The sequence below is a fragment of the Garra rufa genome, chromosome 11 (genome assembly GCF_049309525.1).
Source record: "Garra rufa chromosome 11, GarRuf1.0, whole genome shotgun sequence".
NCBI lineage: Eukaryota > Metazoa > Chordata > Actinopteri > Cypriniformes > Cyprinidae > Garra > Garra rufa.
In genome coordinates, this window is record NC_133371.1 from 29,288,285 (window position 1) to 29,306,532 (window position 18,248).

The 18,248-nt window shown below is 35.9% G+C and overlaps 1 protein-coding gene across 1 annotated transcript in view; it reads left to right on the plus strand.

The window, feature by feature from the left end:
• nrn1la (neuritin 1-like a) overlaps positions 1-14,849 on the plus strand; it is a 37,134-nt gene extending 22,285 nt beyond the window's left edge. Inside the window, exons 2-3 of the mRNA XM_073850666.1 lie at positions 10,840-10,990; positions 14,450-14,849. Coding sequence (XP_073706767.1) covers positions 10,840-10,990; positions 14,450-14,729 — 431 coding nt within the window. The 3' untranslated portion in view covers positions 14,730-14,849. The remainder of the gene's footprint in view (positions 1-10,839; positions 10,991-14,449) is intronic.
• The last annotated feature ends 3,399 nt before the right edge of the window (positions 14,850-18,248 follow it).

The window sequence follows — 18,248 nt, forward strand, 5'->3', positions numbered from 1 at the left end:
ACACAATATCCCAGCTAACAAATTTAGGTTATAAAATTGATGTGGGAACATTGAAAAATGCTGAAATGTAAGTTTTTTGTTGTGAATATAATGTTATTTAAAGGTTACAAAAACATTTATTTCTCAAAACCTTTCGTAGAGTTAAAAAAGCATTGTAAGAACATTCTGAGAATGAACTTTTCTCTCAAAGTTATGAGAACGCATATCAAATGTTAATAATCCATTACTTTAAGAACATTTTGTACTAACATTAGTGTCAAAATTGTGAGAATATTCCCTGTTATCTTGTAAATTAAGTCTGTTTAGTACTATTATTAGTTAATTTACTAACTGTGAGACCCTTGCACTTTTAAAGCCTACACTCTTAAAAATAAAGGTGCTTTAAAGGTTCTTCAAGCAATGCCATAGAAGAACCATTTTTGGTTCCACAAAGAACCATTCAGTCAAAGGTTCTTTAAAGAACCATCGCTTTTATACCTTTTTATAATCCGAAGAACCTTCTTTCTTCAAAAACAGACAGGTTCTTCAGATGTTGAAGGTTCTTTATGGAACCATTTAGACCAAAAAGGTTCCATCGTGAAGCACCTTTATTTTTAAGAGTGTTGGTATTAAGACTTGTATGGCTTAAAACAAAAGGAAATGATGTCTCTTACTGAAATATGTAGTAGAAAACCCATGAAAGATTGACGTTGTTTAAAAAAAAAATTTACTTGGACTTTGGGGGCAGCCATTATTTTGATGATGTAAAATGGTTGCACTCGGTGAGCTACTGGTGCTAACTGTTGCTATTTTTACCGCAACACAACTAAAATACTGATATGATGACCACAACTACTGAAATCGCTTATAGGTCACGGTGGATATAAGCGTAGGCCTAAACCAAATGGCGTACCATCGAGTTTTCCCTACAAGGAGAAACACTAACACTCCCGAATATCAAGTGAAATCCACACTAAGAAACAACTTCAGTGTCTGCGGCATCATGACAAGCATCAGCATGTTTACATCTTGCCAGGATGGCATCTAGCATTTCTTGTCTCTGCTGTTTGTAAGCTCTTTCAGTAGCTATGGTCTACTAAAAGCTTCAAGGCATCAAGGATAAAGTGGAGAGAACAAAGACACGGGTCTTTAGCAAGTTTTATTCATTCACAGGCATCTTCCCATTCTTTTCTCCTCTTCTTATTGCTGATGTGGCATCGTATCAGTATTTTATTTTCCGAGTTATATATTCCAAGTTGTGTTGCGGTAAATATAGCTCACCGAGTGCAACCATTTGACATCATCAAAATAACGGTGCCCCCCATAGTTCAAAATGTGTATTAAACAATGCAGATTTTTAAAAATAACGTAAATCTTTCATAGGTTTTCTACTACATATGTCAGTAAGATACATCATTTATGTTATATTAAGCCATACAAGTCTAAAGGGGTTCCCTTTAAAAATAAAGGTTCTTTAATGGTATCTGTGGTTCCATGAAGAACCTTTAACATCAATTGAACCGTTTCACTCCACAAAATGTTCTGAAAAAGTCAAGTCAAGATTATTTATACAGCGCTTTTTTACAATACAAGTTGTGTCAAAGCAACCTTACAGTATTAAAATAATAAAATAAAATGTCAATAATAATGCAAGAGTTCCATATTGCCACAAAGTCAAATTGGGGAGGACTCATCTGGTTCCCATGGCCTTGTGCCGGTGGCCGTTTAGGGTAGGAGTTCTTTCTTGATGATCTGTCTCTGGGGCTCATCTAGTTGACACGATTTCCGCTGACATTCGGCTGTAGGTGTTGATCCACCATCTGCTCTAGGTTTGGACTGGATCCGGGGGACTGCAGTGACCATCTGATCTGGATACGGACTGGATCTGGTGGCTATGGTGACCTGGGCTATGGTGACCTGGGAGAAACAAACAGACTAATATTAATGTAGATGCAAGAGTTCCAAGTTGCCACAAAGTCAGATTGGAGAGGACTCATCTGGTTTTCGCTGTCTTGCGTCGATGGCCGTCAAGGTGATGAGGTCTTCACTGATGATCTGTCTTTGATGTGGTCTCTGCTGACATTCAGGGCTGTAGAGGATATCTCTGGGTGCTGATGGGTACGGACTAGATCCGGGAGACTGCAGTGACCGTCTGATCTGGATTCAGGTGGCTACGGTGACCTCGGAATAAGAAGGAAAGATGCTAATATTAGCGTAGATGCCATTCTTCTTCTGATGCACTGAGTACATCAGGTGTTATAGGAAGTGTCCCTGGTTCCGGTTGACCTAAATAATGCAGCCTAACAATCCTTTAACGGATTTGGATTATGAAATGTATTAAGTGTAGGCCAGGTTAAAGAGATGGGTCTTTAATCTAGATTTAAACTGACAGAGTGTGTCTGCCTCCCGAACAGTGTTAGGTAGATTGTTCCAGAGTTTGGGCGCTAAATGTGAAAAAGATCTGCCGCCCGCAGTTGATTTTGATATTCTAGGTACTATCAAATTGCCGGAATTGTGAGAACGCAGCGGACGTGAGGGACTATAATATGATAAGAGCTTGCTCAAGTACTGAGGAGCTAAACCATTCAGGGCTTTATAAGTTATTAGCAAGATTTTGAAATCTATACGATGTTTAATGGGGAGCCAGTGCAGTGCTGACAGAACCGGGCTAATATGGTCATACTTTCTGGTTCTAGTAAGAACTCTAGCTGCTGCATTTTGGACCAGCTGGAGTTTGTTTATTAAGCGTGCAGAACAACCACCTAATAAAGCATTACAATAATCTATCCTTGAGGTCATAAACGCATGGATTAACGTTTCTGCATTTGACATCGTGAGCATAGGTCGTAATTTCGATATTTTTTAGATGAAAAAATGCGGTTTTGCAAATGCTAGAAATGTGGCTTTCGAAGGAAAGATTGCTATCGAATAGCACACCTAGGTTCCTGACTGATGACAGAGCAGTCATTGAGTAATAGACTGTGTTTTAGGTTATTACATGCGGCTGTTTTTTCAGAATTTAGCAGCAAAACATTTCTTGCCATCCAATTTTTTATTTCAACTATGCATTCTGTTAGTTTTTCAAATTGGTATGTTTCGCCAGGCCGTGAAGAAATATAGAGCTGCGTATCATCAGCATAACAGTGAAAACTAACACCATGTTTCCTGATGATAAAAAGTCTTTACAATACGAAATTTTAAGAACTGTTCACTCAAAGTGGGTGATATATCAGTTCAAACTCTTTACTAAAAACTTTTAGAACTATTAATAGCACACACTTATTTCTTTAACTGGGCAAATAAACCAAGTATAAATGGCTGTTAACAGAACCCATAGATGCTAAAGACTTTAAATTTTAAATACTGAACTGGGGGTGAGGGGTTTTATATGAAGTAATATCTGATAGGAACAGACTATCTTTAAAAAAATGTAGATGGCATTTTTGTTTCCACTTACCTTAGTATAATGCGTGTTTATATAGTATTTAAAAGCACAGCGCTGTTTGTTTACAACGGTAAACAAGAATGCTGCATCACTGCTGTTCCATAAGCGCCACCTGCTGATGAGTGATTTTTTCAACTTAAAATTTTTTTCAAATACACTACCAGTCAAATGTTTTTGAACAGTAAGATTTGTAATGTTTTTAAAGAAGTCTCTTCTGGTCACCAAGCCTGCCTTTATTTAATCCAAATTACAGCAAAAACAGTTTTTAAAATAACTGTTTTCTATTTAAATTTCCTGTGATTTTAAAGATACTCCAGATTACTCCAGTCACATTATCCTTTAGAAATCATTCTAATATTCTGATTTGCTGAAAAAAAGTATACTGACTTTGAACAAAGCTTTTGAATGGCATAGTGAATAATGTTACAAAAGCTTTTTATTTCAGATAAATACTGACCTTTGGATCTTTCTATTCATCAAAGAAAAAAAATCAAGCTTTGATCACAGGAATAAATTACTTTTTAAAATATATTTAAATAGAAAGCAGTTATTTAAAATAGTAAAAACAGTTCACAATATTGCTGCTTTTGCTGTACTTTGGATCAAAAAAATGCAAGGTTGGTGAGCAGAAGAGGCTTCTTTAAGTAAACTTAAAGTAAAACATTAAAACTCTTACTGTTCAAAAACTTTTGACTGGTGGCTTATACAATCTAATTTACATCAAAAACTGCTCATGCTATATGTAGCATGTTGTAGTGCCATTTGTTACACTTTACATAAATGCTTTAATATTTTGAATAACTTAGCTGCGTCAGACAATACACTTGTATTGTATATCCCCATAAATAAAGGCATTACCCCTAAATATTGAACCACCCTTATACTGTATATAATGAAGTGTCTGTCTAGAGCTGTACTGCTAGTGCTTTTGATTGAGCTGTGTTCCCAGTAGGCACTGAGGTAAAGTCTAAATGAGATCTGCCCAATGCAGTCTCTTACATCACACAAAGTATCAGTGTTGCTTGTCTTCCAGAGCTTTGTCCTGATCCCTCTAATATTCGACTGGGTCTGGGTTCAGCAAATGTAGACTCTTTATTTAATTTTATCAGGGCAAAGATATAAACATGCATATATTTCTTTCCACAAAATACTAAAAATATAATAATAAGATCATAAATTTCTTAATTAATAAGATAAATTCTTGGGTACAAAAGTATCATTCCCATATGGGAACTATCTGTACCTAAAATATAATCATTAACAATCAAAGCATTGTTTTGATGTTTGTGTATCGAGTTTTCCACATGGATTTGATCATCCGGAAATTCCACATACACCCTCTTTACTTCCTTCTTCCTTCTTGAATGGTTTAACTATGAGCATAAAGAGCAGAAACTGTCGAAAAAATACTTTGGCAACCTGCCTGCATGTCTGCTTACACCACTGAACCTTATTTACATGCACTACTGTGTTTGTGAATGCAAATCTTCAGAAACCTACAAATAAAAATGGTTTTCATTTATTTTGATGTGCTCCCTGTGGGATGTCTGCGAGAGGCACATGTAGCAAACCTCAGCATCAAATTTGCTTGCTCAGCTTTGGTCTGGCTAAAGCTTGCATATTCAACATCATGAATAGAAGATGAGCACATATGTGGCCTAAACCTCCATCATCACTTGCCCATCTTATGCTCCAGAGGTCATCTAGATTTAGCATCCTTAATCAGTAATGAATTTAAGGTTTGAAGTCAATAAATCAATAGATAGACAGATAGTACTGTTTTTCTAACTCATGTTTGAGTCACGCTAGAGACAGGAAATTATGTAACTACTTTGCTCCAAGCACTCTTAACACACAACATTATTTATTATGACGTTTTTGTTTCAAGGTTTCATAACTTATTTCTTAAAAGGATGACACTATAGTGCTTAATTATGGATTATGTAATGGTCTGAGTACCTGTATTGTAATCTGTGGTGATTTCTACAACTAGAGAGAACTATTCATATTGCATGAACTGTATTATGCTTTTAAAGGGATAGTTCACCCAAAAATGAAAATTCTGTCATTAATTACTCACCCTTGTGCCGCTCCAAACCCATAAGATCTTTGTTCATCTTTGGAGCACAGATTAAGATATTTTTTTTATGAAATCCAAGCATTTTCTGACTCTGTATAGACATAAGCGCAACTACGTTCAAGGCCCAAAAAGGTAAAAAGGAAATCGATAAAATAGTCCATGTGACATCAGTGGTCCAACTGTAATGTTATGAAGCTATGACAATATTTTTGTACACAAAGAAAACAAAAAATAATGACCAAAAGTATTCTTGTACCTTCATAAAATTAAGGTTGAACCACTAATGTCACATGGACTATTTTAACAATATCCTTACTACCTTTCTAGGCCTTGAATGTGTCAGTTGCGTTGCTGTCTATGTAGGATCAGAAAGCTCTTGAATTTCATCAGAAATATCTTAATTTGTGTTCCAAAGATTAATAAAGGTCTTACAGGTTTGGAAGACCATGAAGAGTACTTAATGACTGCATTATATTTTTGGGTGAACTATCCCTTTAACGTTACTCATATTCTCTCTTGGATAACATAGTATGTTAATTTTCAATTGATACACCCAATTCAACTGCTTCAAATTCAATTCCTTTTTTTCATCTTTCCCAGTTTCTCTTCCTTCTCATTCACTCTCTGCAGTCCCCTCTCATGCAAGTGCCCTGTTTTATATAATTTATTTATTTAAGAACCCCGTGGACTCCCCGTGGATCTCTGGCACCACCGATTAAAAATTAATGTTGTGGTTCAAATAAGCCCTGTGTCTGCCGCCTGGGTCATAACGGCTCGCTGAGCTGAATGGGCCAGGCCAGATCACGCTGTGTGTGGGTGGACAGCACTCAGATATATCAGAGCTTGGATTACACAACATCAGTAATAACATTACTAATGCAGGCAGTGGTACAGACTACTCTTCAACCCGCTTGAGCGCCGGCCAGAGATACAAATTCAGAGATATGTAATTGGACACAGTAAGTTCTTGTCTCCGTTTTGATCCGATGAGACTTTTTGGATGATTTCATTTTCCTCCCAGGCTGCTCAGTTTTGTTGTTTGTATGTGAAGTCTGTACTGCATGTAAATGTTTCTAGACTGCTTAATATGTATTATTTTAATTTATTTGTGAAATAAGTTACCCTCTACTTAACATTTACCTTTAAAACAAAATTGAATGAATTAATAAATAATAAATTGATATACCTACAGTTGAGGTCAAAGGTTTATATACACCTTGCAATCTTGCAAATTGTTTTTTGGCATTTTTGTGTATTTGATCCCTTTCCAACAGTGACTGCATGATTTTGAGATTCATCTTTTCACACTGAGGACATATGAAGGACTCATATGCAACTATTACAGGAGTTTCAAATGCTCACTGATGCTTCAGAAGGTAAAACGATGTATTAAGGGGTGTAAACTTTTGAACAAAATGAAAATGTGTAAATTTTGACTGAATATATATATATATATATATATATATATATATATATATATATATATATATATATATAGATATAGATATATAGATATATATATTAGTACTACTGTTCAGAAGCTACAGAAGATACATGTTTCCCAGAAGACAAAAAAAAAAGTTTCCACCTCTCGGCTCTTAATGCATCGTGTACCTTCTGTAAAATTTGCATATGAGTCCCGCAGTGGTCCTTAGTGTGAAAAGATGGATCTTATAATCATACAGTCATTGTTTGAAAAGGTTCAAATACACAAAAATGCTGAAAAACCAAATAATTTGTGGGACCTGAAGGATTTTTCTGAAGAACAGCAGGCAGTTTAACTGTTCAGGACGAACAAGGGACTCATGAAGAAAAAAACAAACAAAGAAAAAAAAACACAGCTGTGGATCATTCAGGTAACAACACAGTATTAAGAATCAAGCGTATGTAAACTTTTGAACAGGGTCATTTTTATAAATTGTAAACTTCTTTAATGTTCAACATTCAGGTCTATACTAAATAAAATATAATATGCAATTTGTATGATCCCTCTTATTTTGGTCAAATAATTAACATTTTGCAGATTCTGCGAGGTGTATATAAACTTTTGACCTCAACTGTATGTACTGAAACATATGACAACAAATATAGTTCTTTTTTAATTTTGACAGAATTATTGGTATTAAAATACACATCCATGACCGTATTGTGTCTGTTTTGTATTAAATATAATTGTTTTTTCATACTGAAAAAATATATATTGTTGCAGTGTTCATCTTTTTGCTGGGCCAATTTTAATAATAGACAATTTTTTGGAAGCTTTCAGGATTAAAAAAAAATTATTTAAACTCAAATCAATACATCATGTCCATATATGTATTTAGTGAGTAACCTTTTTTTAAATATTGCGATAGACTTACTTACTTTACATTATCCCTTATAACTTTAGTATTGATAGTGGTATTGAGTCTTGTATTGAGTGATGGTTGTCAAAATTTCCCCTTGGCATAATCAAAGCGCTTCAGTCTTTCTGATTTCTTCAGTCATTTCCACTTACGTGCAACGCCTCAGTGATTGTGAAAGAGTTCTTTGTCTTCTCCTCCTCTAATGTACGACTTGGTTTTCTCTCCTCCTCTAGATCTTCATTAAATGTTGATGGGGATGAGTGAAACCAATAATCCTCAGACCTCACTGCAAAAACATAGCTGAAAATCAATAGGTTTGCAGCAGTGTGGGAATAAAGCTAGCAGGGGGACGGGGATTGGGGGGAAGAGAGGGAGAAAACTCTATCCTATCAAATATTAATCATTCATTTCCTCAAGGGAATTAGGAGAGTGCTGGTGATTTGCTGTCTGACCCAATTAAGATCCTCCTGCATATCTCACTTAGGTTCTGCGTTACTTCCATCTGTGGTTTTATTGTCAGTAGGTATATAGGTTAAAGAGATTGAGAGACAACAAAGAGCAATGGAGGTTGGAAGGACACTGGCACATTCACAGACCTATCTAACAAAGATCTGCTCTAAAAACACTTTGCTAATGTTCCTGTCAAGTTATAAAAACTTTTTTTTCTGAATGTTCTCTTGGTGTTCAAAACATCCATTTCAAAAATGAACTTTTCATTCTGGCATTTTTCAAAAATTATTGGAACATTACTTAATTATAAGAACATAAGGTTTATTTCAGAAATAAGACCATGAATTCCATGAATGATGTATAAGTCATGAAGTCAGAATTCCATGAATGAAGTAAACGTTCCATTAATGATGTATGCTTTTTGTGCTAATGTTTTGAGAACAGATGTCCTATTAACATTAGGCTACTGGAAGAATAGTTTTTCATAAGTTTGAAATAACCTTATGAATGTTACACCGTATCTACACTGGACGCGACAAAGTGACGTTGCAAATCACTTGGAATTAGACTTTTTTAGCTCGTTTTGCTGCTTGATATTGCAAATTGCTGCGTATTGCTATATTATTTTAATGTATTATCTTAATTACACATTGGTTTGTAGTGAAATCAGTTTTACCGTTTATTGCGCATTGTTATTTTTCTATAGCGGCTAATGAACTAGAAGTCTCGCCTATAAGCTTACTTACGCACTGAAGAATAAGATGGACAGTATTTTGTCACATCCACTACCTTAGACACGGTGTACCTAAGTCAAACATTTACAGTTAAACTTTGGTAGCTTACAAAAAGTGTAGATATAAGCAAGCAAAATGAAAGCTCAGAGGATCTCTATTGAATTTTTCTCTATATCCTCAAGGTTGGAAATGCATTACCTTGTGTTCTGTTCTAACAATGAACCGTAGAACTATACTCTTTATAAACTATTTATAAATAACCAAGAACCCCACAAATCCAGCAGTGGTGGCACTGAAGGCTTTTGTGTACTGCTGTGATTGTTTTTCATCAGGTCTGTAAAGGATGTGGTGAAAGCAATTCAACGTCCCCCTGCTGGTCTGTTTATGACCTTGTCTATGTTTTGGGGAATGAGTGTATTTTTATTTATTCATTAAAATATCTAATTTGTATTTGAGCTTGTGAAAAAAAACATAACAGATTTGAAAGTTAGGCAAACTGAAATGGGAAACATACTTATTTAAAGGCATAGTTTACCCAAAAATGAAAATTCTGTTATCATTTACTCACGCTCAAGATAAGCACAAAAGAAGAAATTTTGAAGAATGTTGGTAACCAAATAGTTGTCAGTATGGACGTCAGTGGCTATCATCAACTGTTTGGCTGCAAAACGTGTTCAACAGAAGGCCGACATTTATACATTTGTAATGACACAAGGGTGAGTAAATGACAGAATTTTCATTTTTTGGGGTTGTGGCAGAACGGAAAAGGTGGAAATGCTAAAATGAAACAACTGTCATGACCGACTATCCCTTTAATTTTACATCTTAAAGGAGACCTATTATACCCCTTTTTATAGGTAAGTCTCAGGTGTCCCCAGAATGTATCTGTGAAGTTTAAGCTCAAAATACCCTACAGATCATTTATTATATCATTCTGAAAATGCCTATTTTGAGTGGAAGCAGAAACACGCTGTTTTTGTGCATGTTTCTTTAAATGCAAATGAGCTGCTGCTCCCCACCCCCTTTTCCAGAATAGGGGTGTGCCTTTACAGCTCATATCTCAGATACTGCTAAAAAACAACAGTTTGGTTTTGATTATCATGTCTATCACGCTGAAATCATGCATTTTAAAGCTATATTAGTTTAAACTTCAAATATAGGGTTTTCTCAGTGCACACATCCAAAAGACACGCACAGAAAGTTCTCTTTCATGTCTTATTGCGCTTAAACTGTCAAATTCACAGATGTTTATGTTAAAAACGCACATGAGTTACAAAAACAGTCGGTTATGTCTGTGAAGGTAAACACCTGGGGAAGAAATCACGTTTATATTAGATCTATGTGGCAGCAGTGTAATATACAGTAAATAAATCAATAAATTCACTGCTCTCTTGTCTCCTCTGAGGCTGGGACTCTAAATTGTGTTCTGTGCTCATCTGTGCAGACAATGACAAAACAGTTAGCATGCTTTGCCATGGCGTTACATCACTGGTGGTGATGTGGTTGGAAACGTGCAGATTAAGGAGTGGTAATTTTACAATAACATCCCCTTACTACGTCACAAGGGAGCAAAATCTGAACGGCTCATTTTATCACACGCTTGCAGAGAAAGGCTTACCAAAACAAAGTTGGTAGATACACCGGGAACCCAATTATAGCACCTAAACATGAAAAAGGTCAGATTTTCATATGTCCCCTTAAAGTTACATCTTGAAGGTTATTGTTCTGCATTCTGTTTAAATGCTAACATTTCTGAGTTTATTTTCAAGATTACATTTTTTTTAATTGTGTCTCTATTTGTTCTAGTGCTTGTCCCCAGTCCCTGTTCTGCTGCAGCCACAAAGAAATGCAGCTCCATCTATAAAGGGTTTGCCCAGTGTCTGCTTGCCCTAGGAGACAGTCTGTCTGTCAGCTCCCCAAAAGACGAGGATACGCAGGAGATCGACTCTATTTGCAAGTAAGGAAAAAACTTGGGCACAAACGCAAACATCGCTATATATACTGTACATATGTAACCCTGGACCTTAAGTAGCACAGGAATATTTGTAGCAATAGCCAAAAATACATTGTATGGGTCAAAATGATCAATTATATTGCTTTTAAGCCAGAAATCATTAGGATATTAAGTAAAGATCATGTTCCATAAAAAATATTTTGTAAATTTCCTACCATAAATATGTAAAAAAATTTGATTAGTAATACGCATTGCTAAGAACTTCAGTTAGACAACTTTAAAGGCAATAGATCCTCAGATTCCAGATTTTTTAAATAGTTGTATCTCGACCAAATATTGTCCTATCCTAACAAACCATACGTTAATGAACAGCTTATTTATACTATAAAATTTAAATTGCTTTTATTCAGCAAATATTCCATCCTGTTTGACAAACTTGCATAGACAGCAACGCAACTGACATGTTCAAGGCCCAGAAAGGTAGTAAAGGACATTGATAAAATAGTCCATGTGACATCAGTGGTTCAACCGAAATATTATAAAGCTATGAGAATACTTTTTGTGCACAAAGGAAACAAAAATAAGGACTTTATTAAACAATTTCTTTTCTCCCATGTCAGTTGTGCGTTCATGAGAGTACCACAACATGTAAAAAGGTCAAAAAGTCCTGCATAACAGGAATGACACACCAACATATTTACTCCTCTATATAGCCACACTAAATGTCTTGCTCACACCACAGGATTATTTTCTCTACACCATTCATTGTGTTGTCAGAGGGAGAATGTGATATAGAGTATCACAGTTCACTGATATGACACCTCATTCATTCTCTATCTCTCTACATTGCCTTTCATCTCATTTTCTGTTACTCCCTTCTACTCTTTTCTCTATTTCTTCCTCATCTTTCCATTCCTCCCAAGTGTTGGACATTCTAATTAAAGACTAGATCTCTCTTTATTTCCCTGACTGTCTTCTCCTGTCTGCCCCTTCATAGATCACGGATCTATGATATGACTTTATATTATGTCACACACTTTAGCTGCAGGAACTCTTTAAGTATTCATTGTGTAGCAGCATGATGTTGTTAAAGAACTGCCTCCTGTATATCCTCCAGTCAGACTCAATCCGTTACACATCGCCCGTTTACGCCACTTACTGAATGAATCATGATCCACGCAACAGCCTTATATGGATCTGCGTTTAGCATTCAAGGCATACGCATGCAGGCAATGAAGACGGTGCTTACTTTAACACAGCTATTTAAGCGTTATTCCTCCAGGTACCAATTAAAGCTGCCACTGAGCTCACTGTTCGCGTGCACACATGCATAAACACAGGTATGCACAATCTCGCACACTTGTACATTCACATGAGGGTTCTCAGGAAATGTATCTGATCATCTGTCAGGGGATCTCTTGGAAGAGCAATATTCTCCTAGCAGATTGCGAAGTGTTAGGCTTAGGCCGAGACTGAGAGATCTGAGAGGAACATTTAAGAAAAGAATTGGTTGTGAAGGACATTCGTGGTGTTGAAGGACAGACTTCCACAGTGAACTGCACACAATACATCACTGTTCAATAAGTAACAGTCTTGCTGTGCTTCAGTCTATTTAAGAAATAGCATAAAAGGGTGTTTCTTCAGTGGGAACTTTTATGTCCCTGGGGTTGAGTTTTATCAAAACTTACAGATTTTTTTCCTTTTTGTTATATGAAGGTCAAAATGAACTTGTGGAACTCTTGGGAACTTTTACTTTTTGCCTTCATCATTTATTTCTGCTACTTTCTGAATGCCTTTTTTGCATGTAGATTGTTTTACGCAGACCTTAAGTGTTAAAATATGAAAATCCATCATAAAAATATTAATACAATTTTTAAAAATTACATTCGAGAAACAATGATAATTTAATGAAGAGTAAAATAATTATAAACCATTTTAACATTTAACATTGATAATGATTTACTGTCCATCAGGGTTATCCATTGTGTTATTTCCAACACAATTATTCCGCCATGAAGTTTATTAATAAATTAGTGTACTTGGTTACCAAGGAAACAACAGTGTCAGGGAAGAGCAAGATGTGTGAAGAAAACAAAGGAAAATCTGAAAGGAATATTTTTATTTATCTTAGAACAGGCTGTAGTTTTGTCTTATTATGAAAAAAAAAGTGTGAAAATGTATTTTAATTGTGTATTTTCAGGGTAGGCTACATAAAACACTTAAAAATGTTTGCGACTACATTTTTCACCGCTATCATTTTTTTTAAGAAACATTTAAAAAAATTACATTTTGGGTTGAGCTACACTCTGAAATGACCATACATCAAGATTATAAATCAAGAAATCAAGAAAAATCCTTCATGTCCCACAGATTCTTTGGGTTTTCATCATTATTGTGTACTTGAACCCCATCTTTTTACACTGAGGGACTCATAAGCAACTATTACAGAAGGTTTAAACGCTCACTGATGCTCTAGAAGGAAAAACAATGGGGTGTAAACTTTTGAACAGAACAATGATGTGTACATTATTCCTACTTTGCCTGAATATTGTATATTTCAATTTAGTACTGCATTTCAGAAGCTACAGAAGACACTTACATGTTCCTCAGAAGACAAAATAAGTAAATTTTACCCTGATCGTTAAATTCAAAAACTTTTCACCCCCTGGCTCTTAATGCATCGTTTTTCCTTTTTTGAGCATCAGTGATCATTTGAACCTTCTGTAATAGTTGCTTTTGAGTCCCTCAGTTGTCCTAAATGTGAAAAGATGGATCTCAAAATCATACAGTCATTGTTGGAAAGGGTTTAAATACACAATGCTGAAAAACCAAAGAACACTAAACAAACAAACAAACAAACAAAAAAACAGCTGTGGATCATTCTGGTAAAAAATTCTTAGTATTAAGAATCAAGTGTATGTAAACTTTTGAACAGGGTCATTTTTATGAATGTAACTGTTGTTTTCTCTTGTGGACTATGTAAATGTCTTTTATGTGAAATTTTTTATTCAGGTCAGTGCTAAATAAAAAATAGCATGCATTTTGTATGATTCCTCTTATTTTGGTAAAATTAACATTTTGCAGATTCTGCAGGGTGTATGTAAACTTTTGACTTCAACTGTAGTTTAATATCTATGAACTTGATCTTGATGTATGATCAATTCAAAGTGTAGATCAACCCAAAACTTTATTTTGGCTGCAAAGTTTTCAAAATATAAAACAAATATAGTGCTTAATATGTGTTATGCTATATATGGTGTGTCTAAATGTAAGAGAGCCTGACAATAAGTAAGTTTATAATATTAAAAAGCCCTAGGGTTACTTTGCCCTTCATTTTAAACTATGGCTACAAGAGGGATGTTTCAGGTTTCAGATTTATTTTTATCAGACTCCCGCTCATTAGCTTGTAGATTAGGTATTAAATATTCAGTACGTTTAACCTTAAGCTTGTGTCTGTTGCAGATCCTGGGATGATTTTCATGACTGTGCAAATGTGGCCATGGCCGGCTGCCCTGAGGAGGCTGCTGTGGTGTGGGAGTCTCTGAGACAAGAGTCCAAAAAGATGCAGTTTTCTGGAAACTTGTATGAGATGTGCTCCAGTCGTAGCCAATCGGCAGCTGCCTCCGATTCCCAAAGCCCCGACGAGACCAATCAGGAGTCGTTAAAGGGACGCGCTAGTCATACAAGCCTGACCTTTCTGATCTTCTGTTTGCCTGTGCTACTACTGTTTCCATGGATATAATCGCATCTCAAGACTCAAATATTCAGCACATAGACAACGATACTGACTGGTTTGGTTCTGACATTTCCATGATAGTAAAAAAAGATTAATTTTAAGCTTCAAATCAAATCAAACAGATTTTTTTTTTTCAAACTTTGTCAGAACAAAAAGAATGTCATTTCCACATAAAGGACACAGCAAACACATGTTTCAGGTCCAAACCATTTACTTTTATTATTTATTCACTGTATATTTAAAATCTTAAAATAGCAAACTTAATTTTAAGCACAATCAAGGCACAAATTTCATTCATAGGAGGACCAAAATGCACAACTCCAGGCCTGATGAGGACGACTCAAAGATGGTGAAAGACATTTCATCTGTGTCTACTGCAATACGTTATCACATTGGTGAGCTATGAGTATCAAAGCAATGTAAAGAGCCCTCAAAAATGTTATTATTTGACTCTGTAGTGTAATCTTCTTTTGTAGGATCCTGAGAGGATTAAGTTTAAGGATTACACCAAATAAAAGTAAATCTAAGCAACACGGCTCACCTACAGGCTTTGCCTGGGAACAGGCTTATCAGACTTTGTAGTCTGTAGTCTGAATGCCTTTGGGTGACAATTTAAACCCAATTTATTAATGACGGGTTCATTGATTCAGTTTAACGAACAGCACAGCATTAGGCTTGAAGGTGTTTTTGTACTTGTCTGTATGAGTATGGAGCTGCTGTTGATTTGATGTTGGTCAGAGTACTGTGTATATACTGTATAGTCTTACATTATACATTCCTCATAGCTACTTTTTATTTTTTCAAATATGTGTATTTGTAATGACACAAGATGGATTCGCTTCAAAAAATCATGATGGTACAGTAATGTAAATATGACCGATATGCTGTAAAGAAGAGCTTTATGTGAATAAGTATATGTGAAACACATTATTTAGTGCATAATGAACAGATGAGGCAAATCAATGGAGGTGAACTCATTAACATCAATAATACCGTGTCTACACCGGATGCGAGTTACGTGACACGACAAAATAGGCTACTACAGAACCCATTATAATCAGCATTAATGCGGTCTACATAGAGACAGAGTGCCACGTGGCATAATCTGAAGGCCACGCCTACCGGGGGAAAAACAAACCAATGCTCTCCATTGACTTTGTATTGAAGGGAAGCTGTCTCTTTGTCATTTCTGACTTATAACAAAAAACAGAACAATGTCTAAAAGCTGCTAAGGTGTACAGTAAACAAGCTAAAAAACATAAAACTACATTTTATAAGCTGTTGACCTAAAAAAAACGAGTGTTTAAGAACACAAAGGTAGAGCGCAACGTGTCTTATTACTCCGAGAACTACGCCCGCTAGAGGGAAATTTAACGGCCACAGTAAACATTCATTATTTAATTAAAATAAATAATTAAAAACATTCATTATTTAACCATGTCAAAAGATTATTTCACCACCATGAAAGGAGGAGATATATTGAGAAATTTTATTGGTCTATGTCAGTACACCTTTTCCTTACCTTCCTTTTGTTGGAGAAATGATCCAACTGAATGGCCCAACGTGAAATACAACTACCCAGCCAACATTCTACCATGAGCCCCATGTGGGCCCCATATGGGCTGAAAATATGGGCCCTATATGGGTTTGTCCATGGGTTCCATGTGGGCCCCATCTGAATCAGCCTATCTGAATTTCATATGGGGCCTGACTGGGACTAACGTGGGACCCAACTGGGCAACTCATATGTGACCCTGGACCACAAAACCAGTCTTAAGTCGCTGGGGTATATTTGTAGCAATAGCCAAAAATACATTGTATGGGTCAAAATTATTGATTTTTCTTTTATGCCAAAAATCATTAGGAAATTAAGTAAACATCATGTTCCATGAAGATGTTTTGTAAAATCCCTACTATAAATATATCAAAATGTAATTTTTGATTAGTAATATGCATTGGTAAGAACTTATTTTGGAGAACTTTAAGGGGGATTTTCTCAGTATTTAGATTTTTTTTGCACCCTCGGATTCCAGATTTTCAAATAGATGTATCTTGGCCAAATATTGTCCTATCCTAACAAACCATACATCAATAAAAAGCTTATTTGTTGAGCTTTCATATGATGTATATATCTCAGTTTTGTAAAATTTAACCTTATGACTGGTTTTGTGGACCATGGTCACATATAAGACCCATAATCCAGTCAACAATTAAAGGTGGGGCCAGTATGAGGCCAAGATATGTTTGTCCGCGGGTTCCACTTGGGCCCCATATTAATTATATATTTGTGTCCTTAAACACTCGTTTTTTGGGTCGACATTTTATAAAAACGTAGTTATGTGTTTTTAGCTTCTCTACTGTACACCTTGTCTCATAGCAGCTTTTAGACATTGTTCTGTTTTTTGTTATAAGTCAGAAATGACAAGGAGTCTGCTTCCCACAATACAAAGTCAATGGAGAGCGTTAGATTGCACTCCGCCCCCCCCCCCCCCCCCGCGTGGGCGTGGCCTAAATGCGCTCTGTCTCTATAGGATGCGGCGCGACGCGACGTGACAAATCCCTGACAGTAAACTAATGCCTCCTTCTATTTATGATTCATATCTCGCATCGCGTAGATATGTATAGATCGTAGATATGTATAGATACAGAGCCGTTCAGAAACCTTTTTCCTGAGTAAACGATGAGCGCTGCCATTACGAATTCTAACGTCAGATTGAATGCTTTTCTGTTCCGGTTTCCATAGGAACCCATTCAAATAGCGTCCATCTGTTTTTAATGTAGCTACCTTCCGCTGCTTCGTGTCATCTACCCACTTATTAAAGTGAGGCACTGACAAATGACGCTCATTGCGACATTGCCAAGTGATGGCGCTATGGAGCCATGTGCTTTTTAAAACATTTTAATAGGTTTAACATTAGTTTATTAGCTCGGAATATACCCTAATTTGACTAGAAACAATGCAGACCGGAAATGCCAAGCATTCTTTCAGTTAAGAGTCAGACTTACTTCGGTGTTTAGGAAAAAGATTCCACATTCGATCGCTACAGACACGTTGACGCGTCCGCCATCTTGAAACGGTCTATGTCGTCATTCACAATAACAATCAATGAGTTTCAAGATGCAACAACATGTTCAGCATCTAGTTGTAAAATCCGCCTAAATTTAAATTCCTGAAGAAACTGGATAAACTTTCACAGGTAAGAATGTTTTGGTTTGTGTTTTTAATATGGATTAAGTCTGTATTAAAAGTTTTTAAACTATATATCTTTTAAATGCCTTGTTAGCTAACGGCTTTGTGTTGTATTGTGTAAATTGTATGGGTCTGGCTTGTGGTCTCATCCACGTCCAGCTATTTTTAGCTGTACAAAACATTATTTTAATGTGGTATCTTAATTATGAACACACTGGTTTGTATTGTAATGCAAACAGTTTTACCATTTACTGCACTTTGTTATTCTTCTCGTTATTTCCTACGGCGCCTTATGAACCGGACGTCTCGCACATTACCAGAAAACTTACTTCCGC